At 38.5% G+C, this 21,393-nt stretch overlaps 1 protein-coding gene across 1 annotated transcript in view; it reads left to right on the top strand.

Moving 5' to 3' along the window:
• The first annotated feature begins 315 nt into the window (after window positions 1-315).
• Window positions 316-21,393, top strand: part of LOC124258405 (transmembrane protein 145-like) — a 43,096-nt gene continuing 22,018 nt past the window's right edge. The window contains exons 1-6 of the mRNA XM_046692502.1: window positions 316-772; window positions 7,260-7,334; window positions 9,970-10,044; window positions 10,130-10,202; window positions 16,108-16,148; window positions 18,104-18,115. Coding sequence (XP_046548458.1) covers window positions 674-772; window positions 7,260-7,334; window positions 9,970-10,044; window positions 10,130-10,202; window positions 16,108-16,148; window positions 18,104-18,115 — 375 coding nt within the window. The 5' untranslated portion in view covers window positions 316-673. The remainder of the gene's footprint in view (window positions 773-7,259; window positions 7,335-9,969; window positions 10,045-10,129; window positions 10,203-16,107; window positions 16,149-18,103; window positions 18,116-21,393) is intronic.

Here is a 21,393-nt window from a genome sequence, read left to right as displayed (position 1 = left end):
CCGGTAGGTATTTTTAGCAGAACAAACATCACATTCTAGGGAGTGTTTTCTTGCAAAGACAGAGATCGATAAATGTGTTTTGTTATATTGAATATTCATGTGTTAACCTTTGGTAGTAATTGGATGGTGGGGTAGCCTAGCTGTTAAAACGTTCATTCACCACGCCGAAGACCTGTGTTCGATTCCTCACATCATGGGTACAATTAATTGTGGGAAGCCTATATCTGGTGTCCTCCGCCGTGATATTGCTGGAATATTGCTAAAGGGGGCGTAAAGTATATACTCACTCACAATTTAGTTCTAAGGTATATTTCACAACATCACTGTCAATGCATTAACGCTCCCTGTCTTTCAACGCATGGCTGGGAATGGCGAGATTGTTCGGGCCGAACCACACTATAATAACCGTATTGGCGTTCTTATCCCGTATCGGCCCGTGATTGTTGAGCGCTCTGTTTGTAAGCTTCTGACCGGCTCAGGATATTAAAACACTATGTACAGCAGGGTCGCCGACGTGAATTAAGCCAGTGATCCGGGATATACGACGCATATAGCTTGTTAACAATGACGAGCACCTGTATATTTTGTTGCCATGGAGGTGATCACGTGACGTTGTACACTGTCATGGCCGAAGATAGACCTCGTCGAGCGAACAGTTGACAAGAGACGAAAGATGGATTTACGAGTGTTTTTAGGAATTGTTTGTGTTCTCTCTGTGAAGTTTACATCTTCCGAGGCGAAATGGGTTGAAGGGAATTTACAGTCAAACAGCGTAAGTTATTCAAGATCATGTTTTCAGAGCAAAACTGAAAGGCCCGCCTGTTATTGTCGCAAGCGAATATCATCATCGTCAAGAAAAGTGTTTGTTTAGATCTACTACCAAGTGCGTTAAATGACTGTATGTTTCCATATATATGTTTGTCAAGTGTGTCTAGGAGACTTATTTTAATTGCAAAAGTCTAAACAGTTTAAAGGTGAGATGTGAGTCTCATACCAACAGTTTCGCAAATAGGCGAAATGATTGCCATCACTTGGCGCGCAGCCAACACCTTGAACGATCGACTTCGATAAATTCTTACATTTGATTTTCATTAACCGATGGATGATATGTATCTTGGGTAAAATGAATATCACAAGGTGAATACATGACCTTATTGCTTAAGATTTCACTGTATCTACAAGGCTAACATGACTTTCGATTAGACGACCGATCATAGGTTTTCTGAGAACAGTGCACTTCCTCGGGGTCTCTACAAAAAGAGGGGCGGATCGCAGACATTGTAAACTCTTAAATAATGGCTTGTGTTTAGGGGTAAAGTTATCTTTTATAATTTATTGATGTGTTTTACAGTCAGTAATCAAGACAACAATAAATGAATTTTCCAAAGTGACCCATATCATTCTGTTATTGCAGAATTAAACAGCAAAGCCAAGAGTGAATATTAATGTTTTTGTTTGTTGTTTCAAAACAGTTATATTTCCATCAGCATTTGAACTAATTAATTTCCTTCTTAGCTTCTTGATCTGTAAGAACCTAATTTATAAACAAAGTTCACATAAAAGGATCTTATCAAAAGTCATGTAAAAGACCTTAGTCATTGTCACCCATGGAGTTCCGGGTTAGAATTGGTCTTCAGTAGCCTGTGCTTGTAAGAGGTGACTAACGGGATCGGGTGGTCAGGCTCGCTGACTTGGTTGACACATGTCATCGGTTCCCAATTGCATAGATTGATGCTCATGATGTTGATCACTGGATTGTCTGGTCCAGACTCGATTATTTACAGACTGACGTCACATAGCTGGAATATTGCTGAATGTGGTGTAAAACTAAACTCACTCACTCACCCATCACTTATAAACATAAGGATGCTTATTTCCTACAACTGTTATGATTCACTCACTTATTTTGCAAATCGAACCATATCCTTTCATAAATTCAGTTTGTTATTCAGGGTCACTAGAATTGAATATTAATGAATTTATTAAAAACACTTTAATTTGAGTATAATTTATCTAAACGAGATATTGAAAATGGAATACAGGACAGGTTAATAGCCAACATTCTTACATACTACTCACACTTTGATAAGGATCACAAAAATTCGCAACTTTACTTAAACATAGATTTATAATTTGAAATAGTATCCATTTAAAACTGGATAAATAATGATATGGTAACACATCTTTAGGAAAACAGCCACTTGAAGCTAACCGTATGCACTTGATACATGAGTAACCATAAAAATGGTTTTCATGGCACCAATCAACCATTTTGCAATTCATGGCACTATGATGTGGGGTCAAAGATTGATCCTTAGCAAAGTGTAAATAGTATATACTGATTTTGACAGTAATGTGTTCGCTGGTCATTGTCAGGGTAAAAATCAACCCTGTCAGCATGGTCAAAACATGTCCAAGGATTGTTTTGTTATTGTTTCAGGGAATTTATTGAATAACATGTCAACTGCTGACTAAATATTAGAGATGGGCGGTTTTACCGGTTAACCGGAAAACTGTGGTGTTTTGCATCAGCCAGTACGTACCGAGGAAGGTTGCAGAGCACCAGGGTTTTTTTGTTCAAATAAAACACTATTCTCTCTTCACAAAGATATTTGTTTGCAAAATTTCTGATCTCACTATTTTTTCTTTATATGTTTTCTCTAAAATGCCTCTATCCAATGTAGATTGAATGAAGAAAATACGCGAACGGAAAGTACTGGCAATGGCATTGATGATTAATAGATTTGGTTTAGTTTTGAAATTTTCAATTTCATATGGAAGTTTATGAAGGATATCATCTCAGTTTACTATTCCTCTTTGTGATGACTAGTGATGTGTTTTTTTGCAAACTAAAACTTGCACTCCTAGTAATTTAATACCTGAATATAATGCTGAATTCAAGAATCTCATTGCTCAGTCTTCTAATATTTCTAGTCAATGTGATTTTTGTGAAATCATTTGTGATATTGTCAAGTTATGTTAGCTTAATGTCGTTGACTTATTGGAATTAACAAGATTATTTATTTTGTTCATAGTGTTTGAGTTGTTGAACTTGGCAGTGAGCTCAGTTTTGAAGTTTTCAGATTTCATCTTCCTGTTGTGATGACTGAAATTCACAGAATAAAAAGAAGCCTGTTATAGTTATGACATTACTTCATGGTCCAGTTCATTCAAAATCATTAAACAATTGGATTCATGAGGTAGTAGTCACTGCAGCATGCTATATCAAAATTTACCATGGTAAATACTAAGGCTGTTATGATTCACTCGCATATTCAGTGAATCGAACCGTAGCCCTTCATGAATTCAATTCGTTATTCGTGGCCACCAGAACCGAATATTCATGAATATTTACAATTTTTTTAAAGGTGTCCGTTTTACTTGAACCCTTATGTCCTTTTTCAAAATGCAAGAATGAAATATGTACTAGCCTTGTAGTACCGCAAGTCATGTTAGTTTTCCAAGGCCACACATGTTACTGTCAGCTATAACTAATTAGATACCAAATTTGAGTGTCATGAGATCACTGGTTATTGCTGTGACAAATTAACACTGTCAACATGGGTATTCAATATTGTGCATCAATCACTTAACTTCAATATTGTATTCATGAATAATTATTTGTATTCGTTACCCAATATTCGTGATACGTATCATATTCGCCACATAGTGTATTCGTTACAGCCCTAGTAAATACCATGGTACTTGAACAAAATCCTTGGTATACGGTGGTACTGAAATTTTCGTGGTACCCAACCCTACTTAATATCGTATTAGTTACCCAATATTCGGGGTATTCACCTACTAGTAGATTCATTGCACTTGATACATGAGTAACCCTAAAAATGGTTTGCATAACACCAATCAACCATTTTGCAAATCATGGTACGGGTCATTGACAAGTACACAACACCTGTCAATAGCAGGTATGGGATCCACAAGATGCAGTTACATACTGAAACCTAGGATCCATGCTTACAATAAGCTTAGATATTTAAACCAAATTTGACCCTACATAATATCATATTAGTTACCCAATATTTGGGGTATTCAGCTACTAGTGGATTCATTGCAGCCCTTTTATTTACCAACAATTATATCCTGGCTTCACAAGGCAAGACACTTTTAATGTTTGGAGGGCATTTTACAGAGTTTTGTCCAAAACATTCAGGTTGGTAGGTAAAAAAATAAAGGAAAAGTAAATCCATTGTATTTTTTTAACTATTCATCATAATTGGTTCTCTTTTGAATTGGTAAGACAAATTGTTATTGTATTATCAACAAATTTCTTTTAATCATGCAATGACAGTAAATTATTTTGTTTTTGAAATGTGTTAAACAATTCACTCTTTTCATGTTTATGTTTCTTATATTTTCCTTTTTTTTTTTTTATGAGCAGAATGTTTAAAAAGTATGGTCTTGATAACTTAACACTATCAAGTAAACAAAAAAAAACAAAAAAATAAATAAACATTAACACTTTCATGTCATACTACATTAATAACCATCATATTACTATGGCTGGGATGATACACTTTGTCACGATACGATATTTCACCTGCGATACGATACGTATCACAATGCATACACCTTGAAAGAATGACACAGTATTAAGATTTATAATGGTTTATTTCAAGGTATTTGTGTATAACAATAACACTATTGTAATAAACTAAAAAGTAACTCTATCATACATGCATACTTTTCTCTAAATAAGTACTTAAACAATAACATGTTTAAGATAATACTGTTTTGAAAAAAGGTTGTGTATCGTTTTGTATCGATACACCAGTCGACGATACGATAGTTGTATCAAACTTACAGGTATCATGATGTATCGGTGCATCGGTGAATCGTCCCAGCCCTACATATTACAGCAGTGTTTTTGCCCATTACACGTTTCGAGATGCTATTTCGAGAAAGGACAATAGAAATTAACACTAAGCAAGAAGAGTTAGCATGTATTACATACATTACAATAGTGTTGCTCATGATATATTTCGAGAAAGGACAATAGAAATTAACACTAAATAAGATAAATTAGCATGTTATGCGCTACTCAAAACGTGAAGAACCATCACACATTCATCGTTAATATAGTTAATGTGTCATGCCTAAAGAAAACCATAATCTTTCATATTACCATAGAAATAGAGAAAGACTTCTATGATATTACTATAGTTAATATGTCATGTCACGTCATGTTAAGTCACATCATGTCATGACAGATTGACTAGTTTAACATTGAAGAACTGGATGGTCCTTAACTTCCTGTGAGTAGTATATGTAACTCTTATTACCAGTGGTCTGATCTGTGAGATATTCAAGGCTCCTGATAATTTTTCAAACTCAGGAGTACGTACTCCTTGTTTGTTCCATATAGGAGTACTGGAAAACCTTAAGCCTACATTTAGAGTACTGAATGGAAATTAATGGAGTATCAGTAATCTTGTGTTTCGTTTCATATATGCACCACAACATTGCTACTCTTGTGTAAAGGTCAATAAACAATAAAACAGTACCTTTTCAGATAAATATGTCTGTAAATGATTCTAAGACCGTACACCATTGCTGTGGTGCGTATCTGCTACGTTTTCTAAATTATTTCCTACCGTATCATGCATAGGTTTTATCTGTACGTACGCCGATACGACCCTTATCTGGAGCCCGGGATATTGACTGGCGTCTATCTTTACCCATTAATTAGAAGCCATCTGATGAATGCTCCGCACTCACAAGCCACGTTATTGATAAATCTTTGCTAATTAGTTTAGTAAACTTTTGCAGATAGTAATAATACTCTTGGCTGATTTTATGAAACATTAATTTTTTCATTCTATGTGACCATTGTCGTTAATTACCGGTAGTAAATAACACAGTGTCATGGCTAGGGCTGCGCAATATAACCGGTTTACCGGTATTTACCAGTTCAGACATGAAAACAATACGTATTGTGATACGCTGATCGAAAACCGGTATTTTGACATGCATACAGAAAACTTCGTAATTTCTTCGGATATTTCCATTTTTCACACCAAAAGTCATGCGTTTGTTGTAAAATGGCTATGACATAAGGCAGAACATACCTGCTTAGTAAACTTACTCAATGACATAATACTTAGGTGAGTAAAATGACTGAAATACGCACATATTTGAAAGCAGTGGGTAACGGAAAATGAAATACCCACTCAACATTCAAAATACCCACTCCAAAAAAATTACAGTGGATACAGTACCCACATGAGCTAAATCTTATCTGGAGCTTTGTTTTCAATAGCCACAAATTTCCTGTGAGAATCCTTGAAATTAGTAATCAAGGTCAACCGTGCTTATGTGTCACGTGTATGTCATGTGACTAATGCACAAGGCTGCTCACAGTATTAATGTCTAGGTTATGATATGCCTAGGCTAACATCTGTCTCTGAAATGAATGGGGCGGCGGGGTAGCCTAGTGGTTAAAGCGTTGGCTCGTCACGCCGAAGACCCGGGTTCGATTCCCCCTCAGGGTATAATGTGTGAAGCCCGTTTCTAGTGTCCCCTGCCGTTATATTGCTGGAATATTGCTAAAAGCAATGTAAAATCAAAATGAATATATTTTACAGAAAAATACAGTTTTATTTATTTTAATAAAAGATAACAAGAAGGAGCCCAGAAAGTTCTTCATTTTCAGAAACTGAAATAATCAAGACTTGCCACAGATTATAGACTTGCTGTGGCTGTATTAGATATACTTGTTTCAGGATCAGTAGGACAGTATGATATGCCAGACATAGCACGTCATGCATAATTCACTACACTAGAGGTCGTGTGTACGTAATGAATACATTCATCAGTGATTAGGTGTAGCGGAGCGTGGCGTCATTCCGCTACTTACATTCTTACTTTGTCAGCCTGCTCATACGGTTAAGTGTTTGGTGATGTGGACAAGGTGTCTGACTTCAAATCAGAAGGTCTGTGGTTCGAATCTCATCATGGGACTCAGACATTTTTTGGGCACTACATAATAGTATGTAAGACGTAAGATTAGAGTGGTTAGTGATGCACAGTGTCACACAGTGTCATTATAACTATAGTTTTGTAAATTGTAAATGTGTATTTGTATGCACAGAATTCCTATTTACTTAGGTTTTTGGACTGGCCATTTATTAAAAAGGATTCAATGGTGATTCATTGGTCATATTTTATGCAAATACACATGTTATTTAGAACACTGTGAAACATGTTTCAGTGGAATTATTTCCTATTTTCTTCTGTTTCAGGACTGGGAGTTCCTCGGCAGGTTCTGCTTCCTGTCATCAAAAGGCTCCCTTGTATATAGCTTTATGTACCCAGTGGTAAGTACATGACCATTGAAGATCCTGGTTAGATTTGATCTTCAGGAAAGCATGCTTGTCCTCCCCGTGAAGATCCGGGTTAGAATTAGTCATCAGGAAAACATACTTGCATCCACACATGAAGATCCTGGTTAGAACTGATCTTCAGGAAAGCATGCTTGTCTCCCCCGTGAAGATCCAGGTTAGAATCAATCTTCAGCTACCCATGCTTGTCGTCAGATCGGGATCGAGTATTATAGGCTCAATTAACCACAATTATCTGCAGATTCACTGTTGAGATTAGATTTACTCAACAAACCAAACATATTTTACTGTATTTAGCAAAATTTCCGCAGAAAGTCTGATTAGCTCTTGAATGTTTTTTGCTTGGTCATATTCGTCGCCACTCATATAATGATGATGCTTAACACTAAAAAATAAACGTAAACTATTCAAAACATGATAAAGTTGGTTGGTTGTTTAAATAAATAATCAAATCTGGACCAGATAGGGGTTCAAAAATCCCATCGCCCGATGCCCGGGACAAGTCACTTTTCATTTCGGGCAATCAAATAATGGTATCTTACTTGTCCGTGGGCTGCTAGATAATCTCTGCTTACGGTTTCAAACTGCAAATAAACTTGGATTTAATTTCATATCTGCTCAAAATGTAGCTATTAAATTTTGCAATGATAATTAAGTAGAGTTATCTTTCTTTGCCATTTATCACTTCTCGATAAATAGTCCAGTGAACATTAACATCAAATACCATGTTGATTTATTCTTTCATAATTACATCATCATGATTATGTCATAAAAATCAGGGCAAGTGGAAAATTAGCCAGGACAAGTTACTTTCTTAAAGTCACTTGCCCTGTGGCAAGTGGCTTTTTAAAAAAAAATTGAACCCCTGCCATTAGTGCCAGATAATCTAGTGATCAACAGCATGAGCATCGATCTACGCAGTTGGGACACGATGGCCAACCCTATTCAGCCAGCCTGACCACCCCATCCTGTTAGTCGCTTCATATGATAGGCATGGGCTGATGAAGACCACCTCTAACATGGATCTTCATGGGTTTGTGCAAAACAGAGGACACTGTCTGTTTTCTTATAAATGCTTAAGAGGTGTCTTTCATCTCCCTTCCAACAGAACAAAAAACAAGATGAACCATTGAACGTTAACACACAATAACATGATTAAGATTGCTGGGAAATCGACTTTTTTACATCAAAGCACTAAATCACCTTTGATATCCACAATAAACATCAGTACGCCATATAAGCAAGATACATATTCAGGCTACAGATTTGCCCCTAGCAAGCACCTATTTGCTTGAATGAGTCAGTCACGTTTATCAACACCTGCGCTGTTTGTTGACATTCGGTGTGACAGAATGAAATGAAACATTATGACGTGAGTTGGGAGTATAGTCTCTAGAATAAATTAAGTCCACTTTTATGAGTGACTATATTCCAGACTAAATTGACTGAACATGGAGATAATTTATGAATATATAATTATTAATTGAACTTCAACAGATTTGATGTCTAGAGATAAACCGTGTTGGATTACTTCTTTGAGTGGCGTTTTTAGAAATTGGAGTCAAGAACAAACATTATGGATGAACAATCTCTTCATTCAGCTGATGCGTTGTTTTGACGCATACCTGCTTGACAACGAAACAAGAATGTATCGAAACGTCGTATCACCTGAATAAGGACGCTGTTTACCCATAAAGTTTGACCTTATCTTACATGTTTGATTAGATCAACAGCCTAGCCAGCCTGAATTCTAACATGTACAGGGGTTCAAAAATCCCATCGCCCGACGCCCAGGACAAGTCACTTTTCATTTCGGGCAATCAAATAATGGTATCTTACTTGTCCGTGGGCTACTAGATAATTTCCACTTATGGTTTCAAACTGCAAATAAACTTTGATTTAATTTCATATCTGCTCAAAACGTAGCTATTAAATTTCGCAATGATAATAAAGTAGAGTTATCTTTCTTTGCTATTTATCACTTTTCAATAAATAGTCCAGTAAACATTAACATCAAATACCATGTTGATTTCTTCTTTCATAATTACATCATCATAATTATGTCATAAAATCAGTGCAAATGGATAATTAGTCAGGACAAGTTACTTTCTTTTGAACCCTGATGTAAGTCACTTGCCCTGTAAACAAGTGGCTTTTAAAAAACAATGAACCCTGATGTAATACATTAGAAACTTGGAAACAAGCACATTGACAAGTTAGGATAACAATATAAAGATGGAATTATCCAGCAAGTAGGCTGCCAGTCAATCAGTTGATCCAATATTTTGTCATGAATGAGTGAGGTTTTGCACCAATATAAGCAATATTCCAGCAATATCATGGCGGGGGACACCAGAAATGGACTTCACACATTGTGCCCATGTGGGAAATCAACCCCAGGTCTTCTGCGTGACGAGCAAATGCTTTAACCACCCGACCGCCCCGTCATGAGATTCTATTGCTGCCAATAGGAGTACAGTGTGAACCTGTAGTTTGGTGTTTGTTAAACAGATGCCATCAACACACTGCTGGAATACGTCTGTCTGTAGGGCATAGAAATATCTGACTCATATACATGGACAAAGATATTATATATTTCCCTCTGTTGCAGGACTACGGGACACAGGAAGTGTTGCTTTATTATGACGCGGCTTCCCAGTGGGATGCTGTCTACAAGAAAAATAAGGTAAGGATCTCTTTGTGTCAGGATCTCTTTGTGTAAGGATCTCTTTGTGTCAGGATCTCTTTGTGTAAGGATCTGACTGTGTCAGGATCTCTTTGTGTCAGGATCTGACTGTGTCAGGATCTCTTTGTGTAAGGATCTGACTGTCAGGATCTCTATGTGTAAGGATCTGACTGTGTCAGCATCTCTTTGTGTAAGGATCTGACTGTGTCAGGATCTCTTTGTGTAAGGACCTGACTGTGTCAGGATCTCTTTGTGTCAGGATCTCTTTGTGTAAGGATCTGACTGTCAGGATCTCTTTGTGTAAGGATCTGACTGTGTCAGGATCTCTTTGTGTCAGGATCTGACTGTGTCAGGATCTCTTTGTGTCAGGATCTGACTGTCAGGATCTCTTTGTGTAAGGATCTAACTGTGTCAGGATCTCTTTGTGTAAGGATCTGACTGTCAGGATCTCTTTGTGTAAGGATCTGACTGTGTCAGCATCTCTTTGTGTAAGGATCTCTGTGTGAGGATCTGACACTGTAAGGATCTCTTTGTGTAAGGATCTGACTGTGTCAGGATCTCTTTGTGTAAGGATCAGACTGTGTCAGGATCTCTTTGTGTAAGGATCTGACTGTCAGGATCTCTTTGTGTAAGGATCTGACTGTGTCAGGATCTCTTTGTGTAAGGATCTGACTGTGTCAGGATCTCTTTGTGTAAGGATCTGACTGTGTCTGAAAGCTTATTCTATTCAGTCCGCTTTAAAATAATAGGGTGGGCACCAGAATTCAAGGGTTGGTCTGGTAATCTGAACCACAACATTTTTTTAGGCCTTAGAATTGGTCTTCCGAAAAGCAACTCATGCTTGTCTTAAGAGGCGACTAACGTGATCAGATGGTCAGACTTGCTGACTTGGTTGACACACATCATTTGTGTAGATCGATGCTCATGATCTTGATCACTTGATTGTCTGATCCAGTCTAGATTATTTACACACCAACGCCTTATAGTTATAGCTGGAATATTGCGAAGTGTGTCGTTAAACAACAAACCAACCTACATATTTTGCCATAAAATACCAAACTGAGTTTTAACAGTTATTGGACAAGAAACCAGTCTATTGATTTTTACGACTCATATGCGAAACATGCCTGACAATTGTCACACTTGTTAGAAATATCGGGATAATATTGGAAATATCCTTGGTAACCATGCATGCAACTGCAACTGGTCTCAATTCCTGTGATAAATGGAAATGATTTACCATCTGTCTGTTCCCTGGATTGTATGGTGATCACTTTACAAAGCAACACACCTTAATCTGGCCCTTCAGGTATGCTACATTGCTGAAAAAACCACCATCACCACGGATAGAAACGGCCATATGAGTTTTGCTATTTACAGAGTTACGAGACAGATGGTTTCAGATAATGAGATTATTTAATTTGTGTTTATTTATTGGTGAGTGTGTGAGTATGGTTTTACACCGCTTTTAGCAATATTCCAGCAACATCACGGCGGGGGACACCAGAAATGGGCTTCACACATTGTACCCATGTAGGGAATCGAAGCTGTGTCTTTGGCGTGACAGGCGAACGCTTTAACCACGTGGCTACCCCGCCGCCCCTATTTTTTGGTGAAGGTACATGCAGGGATTTACCGGACACGAATTCCTGCGTCCTATACTCATAATTTTTTTTAGAAATATTGGGGCGCGGTGGGCAAGCGGGCTAAGGCGCCAGGCTAGTATACAGCGAGGTTGAGGTGTCGGGATCGAGACCACCTGTGACCGGGTGTAGAAACCTTGGAGTAAACTTTGTGTGCAGGCTCTTTCCGTGTTGTCACAACCCCCTAGTGTACAGTACACAACCCTGTGCACTTAAAAGAACCCACGAATCCGTTGGTATTTGACCAGATGGTGGCCACATGAATACGTGCAAACACCTAGTTGCGGGTATAGCAACGTGCAGTAAACATGGACAAAGTACTGTGACTATGTGTCCCAGTCCACCCAGCTGTGAATGGATACCTCGTTAGGATGAGAAAGTTACAATAACTCGGTGCGCCTAGTGGCTGCAAGAGTTGTATACTCCCCAGGGAGTTGAGATTGATAATGCGATGTGCCGTTGAGATTGACATCCAATGATTGAGGGAAAAAATACCAGCGCCTTGAGCATGCACTAGTGCGTGGATATGTGCGCTATATAAATATCCTATAATAAATAATAATAATAAATATTGACAATGGACACAACAAAATCTATGCATGTCCACAGGGACTCAGAAAATGTCCATATAGTTTTTTGTAAAAATTCCAATCAAGTGACAATAAGTTATCACTGAATTTGCTACTAGCTGGGTTATGGTATTATTTGCAATTTAATTACTGTAACAATGTGATGATCATGATACACAATACAATAACAGTATTAATAATAATATTTAAGTGTCTGGGACCCCCATGTTGTTGTCCAGGACCTCTGAAAATTAAGAGTATGAGTCCCAGGGACCCTCAAATACAGGACTCGATGTAAATCCCTGTACATGGATTCATTAAGTCAATCACGCCGAGGACCCGGGTTCGAATCCACACATAGGTACAATGAGTGAAGCCCATTTCTGGTGTCCCCCGCCGTGATATTGCTGGAATATTGCTAAAAGCGGCGTAAAACCGAACTCAGTCAGTCAGTAATTAAGTCAACATGGTAAAAAGAAAATTAACTCTTGTATGGAATTTTCATCACAATATGGCCCAAAACTTAATATATCGTGACAATCTAGTGAAATGAATATTACCATTTGTAGTTGTTCTTCCACCACAGGACTCCATGTCACGCGGTAGGTTAAAATAGTGATGTGTGCAAAATTTGTATTAAGCTGAACAGCATCGGAATCAAATTCAGAATGTAGTAGGTATTGCGATAACCTGTCTGTGTTCAGTTATATTGGGTATGCAAATTATACCAAGAGTTGTTATTTTATATATCATTTGACCTAAACTCTTCACCAAAGTTTGTTAACTATGATTTTTTTCTTCCAAACCTAAGGGAGTAGAGAGCTATTTAAACTAGTATATGTATATAAAATGCTTTATCATCCCAAACTGTGTTCCACAGGAGATATCGCTTGTGTGAGATCAAACGATATCTCCTAGGAGATATCGTTTTGACAGTTTTTGACAATGCCCTAACAATGCTATGACGTCACAATGCTATGACATCGCTGCACTGCAAGTCTAATGGCAGTACCATGTTCAGAGATGTACATTTTTCATTGAAAATTAATGAAGAGTGATTTTGGATGATAAATAGAATCTCACCCTCGTGTCTTCTGATATCAAATATATCAACACTCGTTGATAAAGTATAAATATCCTCAGCAAGCCTCAGATATTTGTAACTTTATCAACTCGTGTTGATATAATTGATATCAGTAGACACTAAGGCTGTAACGATTCACTCGCATATTTGGTGAATCGAACCGAAGCCCTTCATGAATTCAATTCGTTATTCGTGGTCACCAGAACCGAATATTCATGAATATTTACAATTTTTTTAAAGGTGTCCGTTTTACTTGAACCCTTATGTCCTTTTTCAAAATGAGATATGCAAGAATGCAATATGTACTAGCCTTGTAGTAGCGCAAGTCATGTTAGTTTTCCAAGGCCGCACATGTTACTGTCAACATAACTATTAGATACCGGTACCAAATTTGAGTGTCATGAGATGACTGGTTATTGCTGTGACAAATTAACACTGTCAACATGGGCAATCAATATTGTGCATCAATCACTTAACTTCAATATTGTATTCATGAATAACTATTTGTATTCGTTACCCAATATTAGTGATACGTATCATATTCACCACATAGTGTATTCGTTACAGCCCTAGTAGACACTTGGGTGAGATTCTCTATGTCTACTTGCAAATAGTGTTCAGTGCTTCACCTGGTCATAAACTAATGACCTTGACCCCATCCATGTACCCGCTGACCTATGAAGCAAATTGTTATTGTATTGTTACCATAGTGACACATCAATCATACCTTCTTATAACACGGCATTGTTCAGATTGTATTAAGTATAAGCTGGTTTTAAACCCCCATGACAAAGGATAGGACTGCATGTTGTCATCATGGGCGTTAGAAGCTGGATAACTTACATCAATTTATTGTTTTGTTGATTTTCCTTGCTGTTGACTGAACGGAAATATGGAGCTTCCTTTCACAGGCTTGAGTGGTTGTATTCAGTGTTTGATCTGCATGTCCTTATAATGCATGCAGTTCGAATCTTTCAATGGCAATGTCGAACAATAAACATTGATCTTTTGAAGCAAGTTATTTGAATGGTGGGTGCAACTAGTCGCCCAGGCTATCGAAGCTGGGACAAGTACTGTAGTCCTTGTTCAAGAGTTCGCTAGTTAAGGGCCGTGTCTTGAAACAGCTAAACACTGGCGTCAAGGTGTATAATGTAACTGACAGAGTCTTAGCACTATACAGAGTGAGAGAGCGAGTTTGGTTTAATGCCGTATTTGGCAATATTCCAGCAATATCACAGTGGGGTCACCAGAAATGGGCTTCACACGTTGTACCCATGTCGGGAATTGAACCCGGGTCTTCGGTGTGACAAGCAAACACTTTAACCACTGGGCTATCCCACCGCCCCACAGGGGTGGAAATAACCCATTGCCTGACGTCCGAGTCCAGTGTTTTTTCTGTCGGGCAAGCAAATTTGTATATCACACTGTACCAGTGTCCAGTTGACTTTCCAATGTTAATTATGTTGTTTATTTAAAAAATCAGCAAGAAAACGGTCGGTAGTGGGAAAATTATCAGGGCAAGTGACTTTACATGTGCCACTGTAACGGAGTACACTGTCAATTTTAAAGTTATTTCCTCCCCTGGCCCCAGCACTATACAGAAGAAAGGATGCAACAGGATTAACACACCAAGTTGTTTCAGGATGAATTTAACAATGTTCACTGTAAATATCTCTTTAAAACGATACACCCATTTCAAGATAGACTTATGCTTAGTCTCTGAATATATATATAATTTTGACAGTAACAAATAATCTCATATAAATTGAAAAGGAGCCCCAGTGAGATTGGAGATTCAGAACCTGGGAAATCTAGACTTGCTTCTTTTAGGGCTTTAGCATTCCAGGGTCGGCAAGGTTGTAGGGAATGTGGTTTCAGGGACTGTGAGACAGACTAATTTCAAGACCTAAGTCTTTGAATGACATTTAGAAGGATATACCCCAAAATGTTGTGTTTCTCATGATAAATAGTTGACATCCATAAAAAATATCCCTTCCTAGTTTCAAGACAACAGATTTAGCTACGACATGAGCCTTGGATGACAAACTTCAATCCTGACATTGGTAGCGACTTCAGCAGCTTCAATTATTGTGACTTTCCGATTCCTAGTCTGAACTCCGACTCAGAGTTTGAACTTATAGCTTACCAAATTTCTTGTTTATTGTGTTGAGTGCACAAATGCCAAAATATCGGCACTCTGTCCAAAGACACAAAAATCTAACAGCACAGTTATCTCATTTGGGTCTCTGCCGTGTTCTTTAGTCACTGATGACCTTGGCCTTGACCTACACCTCAGTGAAATGATTCGGCAATAAATAAAATACGCCAACCCATAGCATGACAGGATTATTTTATGCCATTAACTTCATGTTTTTACCATGATGGTTTCAGTATGGGGTTAAGTCTGTCAATTCGGCCTCTGAAACCCAAATTTTGTAAAATTCTGTTTGGTCTAATAAGCAACGATGAATATGTGTCCATATGATAATATTAATCTATTAACAATTATGAAATATTTCGGCCAGCAATATCAAACATTTTGGATACAGACTGGTAGCCCTGATCGCTTACTGTTACGTCTCTTCCTTTCAGAACTGCACCGAAAAGTGTCAGTATTGAATCTGGAGAATCACCAGATTATCGCCCTAAACACCAGTAACACCCTGGCGCCTCGGTACTCCGGCTGCCACTTCACCCAGCGAGATGGCCAGAACTGGTACAACTGCACCGAGTCGAACCTTCAGGTCAATGCGAGAGCGATGGTGAGTATGCGTCGCCGCGGCACGATGTGGAAAGTCCAACGGAAGCGTAAAGTGGACCTGTGTTATAAATCACCATTGCAATCACACACTACCCAGTTGTTATTCCTTGTTGTATAACGCCTTTTTGCCTCCTTCACCCAACAATTACCCTCAAACTCCAACCCTCATTCTCTTTGGATGATATGGTTTAGAAATGGTCTCCAGCAGCCCATGCTTCTTGTAAGACAACTAATGGGATCAGGTGGTCAGGCTTCGCTGACTTGGTTGACATGTCATCGTTATCCCAACTGTGTGTGCTCATGATGTGAATCGATGCTTGATGATGACCGTAAATCGACCCCCAAACTGGTCATTGTCTGGTCCGACCCCCAATTGATTATTTACAGACCCGTCATTATGTTCCATCAGTTGGAACATTGATTTCTGTTGTTTGCATGAAACCCCTGGAAAAAGCAAAAACTCATGGATAAGGCGACCCCCTTCTACAGGCGGCTTTGGTCCTCAAAATTTTGGGGGGTTAAAAACTTCCTGAAAGCTCAATGAGAAAAAACAAAAGCAAAATTTGCTTTTCAAAAAAACTAAAGCTCAAGAGAAAAATTTGCTTTTCAAACTTTTTTGGGCCTTGGACTTGCTCCTGGTGCACTATTTTCCTGTTGATAAATACATTCATCTTTTAGGACAGAAGTGATATCATATTTATTCAGACAAACTTTTATGTAGGGCAGTAGAGAGAAAACTGACATTCAGAATTTCTTTCACAAAAAGAGACTTGGCACAGTTAAACCCTGTTAAATAGTCAGGTGACTCAGCCAAAAACATCCAAGAAATCAGTCAGTCTGGCATGCCATATGGCCATAATGACACGATGCCTGATACCTGAGACATGTCGTAGACACTGTCAACATTACCTGTGTCAACACTCTCACCTTCTCAGGTGTGTACATTAGCAGTGACGACTGTTTGACAAGCACATAGTTACGTGTCTCACATTGCACCTAGCCATATATATGACAGATTTGGTGTATTTTCGACTGTTCTATATTCGGTGACCACAATTTATCATGAAATTGCCTAATAGAAATGTGTGCATACCAGGAAGCTGAGAATAAAAATTGAGTGAACACTCCCCAAGTTGATATAAGCTGAGTCAGTTTGTCACGTTATCAGGCCTATTTTATTTCAAGAGTGAGTTGGTTGGGGTTTACACCTTTACACCACAGTATTCTGTTAGCAGTATTCCAGCAATATCACAACGGGATGTCAGAAATGGGTTTCACACATTGTACCCATGTTGGGAATCGAACCCGGGTCTTAGGCGTGACGAGCAAGTGCTTTAACCACTAGGCTACATGACCTGTCCTGTTAAGAGGGTGCCTTATTTTTTATCACTATTCATACTATTACGAGATTGGTAATTTATTCGGGAACGGAAGGGGCTGTTGAGACTATCCTTGGGAATAAGTCATATTTTGCTCACGCCCCATTTAAAATTTTCAAGCTAAATGAATTAAACTAGCCAAAAATAATGATATTTTTAATACACAAGATTCCAGTTTTGTGTCACATTTCGTTACTTTCGCAGATTTACAAAATTGTTTTTGTTTGTAGTTCGGTCTGAGAAATATGGATCACATTGATTTGTCCTACAGATGAAAAGATAAAATCAATGTTTGTACAGTACACAATAGCGTTGGGGTAACCTAATGGTAAAGCTTTCGATCGTCACGCTGAAGGCTCAGGTTGATTTCCAACATGGGTACAATATTTTTGGCCCATTTCTGGTGTCCCCCACCGGGATATTGCTGGAATATTGCAAAAAGCAGCTCAAACCTTACTCACTGTTAAGCTACCATCACCTCACAAAGTAATTCTATTCACAGTTTACATTGAACTGCGTCAGGATTTAGTTTCCTAAGTCAGCATAATTAATGCATATATTCACAACTAAAATTAAATGGATTTTAAAAATCACTTTTGAATTCTTTTGTTTTACACTGCCAGCTTGTAAAATATGTAAGTAAAGTGACAACTGTCATGTTTTTGGTCACTTTCTATGTTGTTATTGTTTACACTGATAAAAAACGTTGCATTGCACATGATGTTATCTGCACACTGTAGTAGATTGTCTCGTCCATTGTGCTTGTGGGTCGCACCAGGGTGATAGTACTGATTAATTGATTAAACCCTACATCGCTTCAGGCTGTTTAAACATCAGATTGACATGCTGTGATGTAAACGAAATACCATTACATTGATGTAAAGGTGCGGTGGTGAAGCCCAGTTGTTAATGTGTTCGCTAATCACACCGAAAACATGGGTTCGATTCCCCACATGGGTAAAGTCCATTTTTGGTGTCTCCACCATGATGTTGCTGAAATATATAATATATGCGGCGTAAATCATTACTCACTCACTCACTCACTGATGTCACAGTATCGCAACTCAGTGATGACACGATATACTCACACATACAGCATTCGCGGTAGGAAAAAAAGCTCTGTGTTCCTAAAACACAGATCCTCAAGAATCTTGTGTGTGCATGCACCGCAGTTCCCCTGTAAAATTTTGAAATTTAGACGTCATTTCCTTGCATTTTAGAGCATGTTGTCATTCGCAAGTCAAATTAGCTGGGAGAAACTTTATTTATTTTGTTGTTTCCTTGGGCAAAATATGTTTTGCAGTTACTTGTTCTCAGAACAAAAAACGCTAATGTAGATTTATTTGCGTGAAACACGCAGGTTTTTCCGTTAACACTAACACTGACATATAAAACATCTGATATCAGTATGAACCTCATGTCTCGGCCTAATGATGTGCAGTAAACATGTCATGAATTGTTTTGTCCCTTCTTGCGACTTGATACTACTATATAAGGCAGTTTTTAGTTGTTTGGGGTAGCCTGGTTGGTAAAGTGTTTGCTTGTTACGTCAAAGTACCAGGTTCATTTCCCTTCAGGGTATACCCTATATGGGAAGCCCATTTCTCTTCTCCCTTGCCATGATATTGCATTCAGCAATATTCCAGCAATATCACAGCCGGGGACACCAGACTTCACACTGTACCAATGTGGGGAATCGAACACGGGTCTTCAGCATAACAAGCAGACCCTTTAGCCATTAGGCTACCCCACCGCTCTAGTCAATATTTGTCTTAATGTATTGCTCAGTACAAGCTGATCTGGGACATCAAGACATTTACTTGACTACTAAACAAGGGCTGAAGCCTAGTGGGACCCGTGAAGATCCGGGTCTTCAGCAACCCATGCTTGCCACAAAAGGTGACTATGCTTGTCATAAGAGGCGACTAACGGGATCGTGTGGTCAGGCTCGCTGCCTTGGTTGACACATGTCATAGGTTCCCAATTGCGCAGATCGATGCTCATGCTGTTGATCACTGGATTGTCTGGTCCAGACTTGATTATTTTACAGACCGCCCGCCATAAAGCTGGAATATATCGCTGAGTGCGGCGTAAAGCTAAACTCACTCACTCACTCAAGCCTAGTGGATGAAGTTGCAGACTTCCATTATTTACAACAACACCCAACCCAACCCCCACCAAAACTGCCAAAGGTTTACTTGTCCAATATACAGCCCTGCTTGATTAAATAATAGGCCTCCGTCATATTGCTCGAATATTGCTCCAATAAGTCAGACAGACAGACAAATCCCTCGTGAGGAACCGGGTAGTATATCAAGTCTCTACACACATCATTTCCTGGTAAACATATAAGATACAACTCAACTGTTGCTTTGATTGGGGACTTTTTACGATCCCCCCAGGGCTGCAGGTGCTTCTATATACCTACATAGACAGTAAGATACATATCTGTCCCAGATACCTGGGTAGATAACAACACTCGACACGTATACCCTGTTATTGTCAATACCTGAAGGGCGTGTGTACACTCCGCCACAACATACTGAAGACAAGTGTGTGGAGTATTGAACGATGAGATGATCGTTTGTGGATTATTGTCAGTTATTGCCTCTATGTGTGACAGGGAGATATTTAAGGTTCACATTTATGAATAATATTCAGGGTGTGCTCAAATCTCAAATTAAACAACAGCGAACATATGTCCTTTCTCAAAATCGATCCCACGGTCATTTTTCCTGTTCCATATGAAACCTGTGCCAAAATGTGTCTTAATTCAAATGAAACCTATGCGAATCCATGTCCTGTCTCAAGGGAACACCCTGCGACCATATGTCATAACTCAAATGTAACTTGCATGAATGCCTGTCCTATCTCAAAAATACCCCTGGGAACACGTGCTGATTGAAATGAAACCTGTGCAACTTGCTGTCTAAAAAACATCTGCAAACTTATGTCCAATCTCAAATGAAAGCTCTGCAAACTTATACCTTATCTCGAATGAAATCTCTGCAAACATATGTTCAACCTCATATGAAACCTCTGCGAACTCTACATGTCCTGTTTCAAATGAATTCCTTTCGCTGATCAGTGTTCACGAATGGTGTTTCAAAGAAACAGGACATTGGGTCCTGTAGGCTTCACATGTCTGTCTGACCCACTGAAAATTCACAGGACCCATAGAATAAAATTAAATTCAGATTTAACATTTCTCATAATTGGCATTGAAATTATTAACAAACATAAGATTTATAAACAGCAAACAAGTGTCATATGTCACATATAACAACTTCAGTCAAAGTCATCGTGAAATATACAGTCAGACACTGGGGCCGGCGGGTTGTACAGTTCTATCAGACCTTTGCCGAATCTGCCAGATTTGTCAGAGGGTCAGACGCTATTCGTGAACACTGGCAGATATGTACTGTCTAGAATGAAACCTGAACAACCTATGTCCGCTGTTGTTTGACATGGAAATTATCATCGCTCCTAAAATACTTGCCTCCAATAAGAAAAACAAACTTAGAGAACTGATGAATATGCTTATGGTCAGTATGAAATGGTCATATGTTTTATCTGAAATGAAACCTGTGTATATCTGCCCAGTCTCAAAAGAAACCTCTGCAAGATTATGTCCTATTTCAAATGAAACCTCTTTGAATTAATGTCCTCTCTGGAATGAAACCTGTGCCAACCTATGTCCTATCTCAGACTTCTGGAAACAAAAGTAAAACCAATTGGAAAAAACAACTTAGAGAGCTGATGAGTATACAAATGTAATTAATATGTGCGAACATATCTCCTATCTCAAAAGAAACCTGTGCAATTTCTCTCAAAAGAAACATCTGCAGGGCTCGATTTAAGATATGTTAATCTACTTGCACCAGGTGCAACCTAAGATAAAAACCTAGTTGCA

Source organism: Haliotis rubra, unplaced genomic scaffold (assembly GCF_003918875.1).
Source record: "Haliotis rubra isolate DU_JTF1 unplaced genomic scaffold, ASM391887v1 Scf691, whole genome shotgun sequence".
Classification (NCBI taxonomy): domain Eukaryota; kingdom Metazoa; phylum Mollusca; class Gastropoda; order Lepetellida; family Haliotidae; genus Haliotis; species Haliotis rubra.
This window is presented reverse-complemented; position numbering and strand designations above follow the sequence as displayed.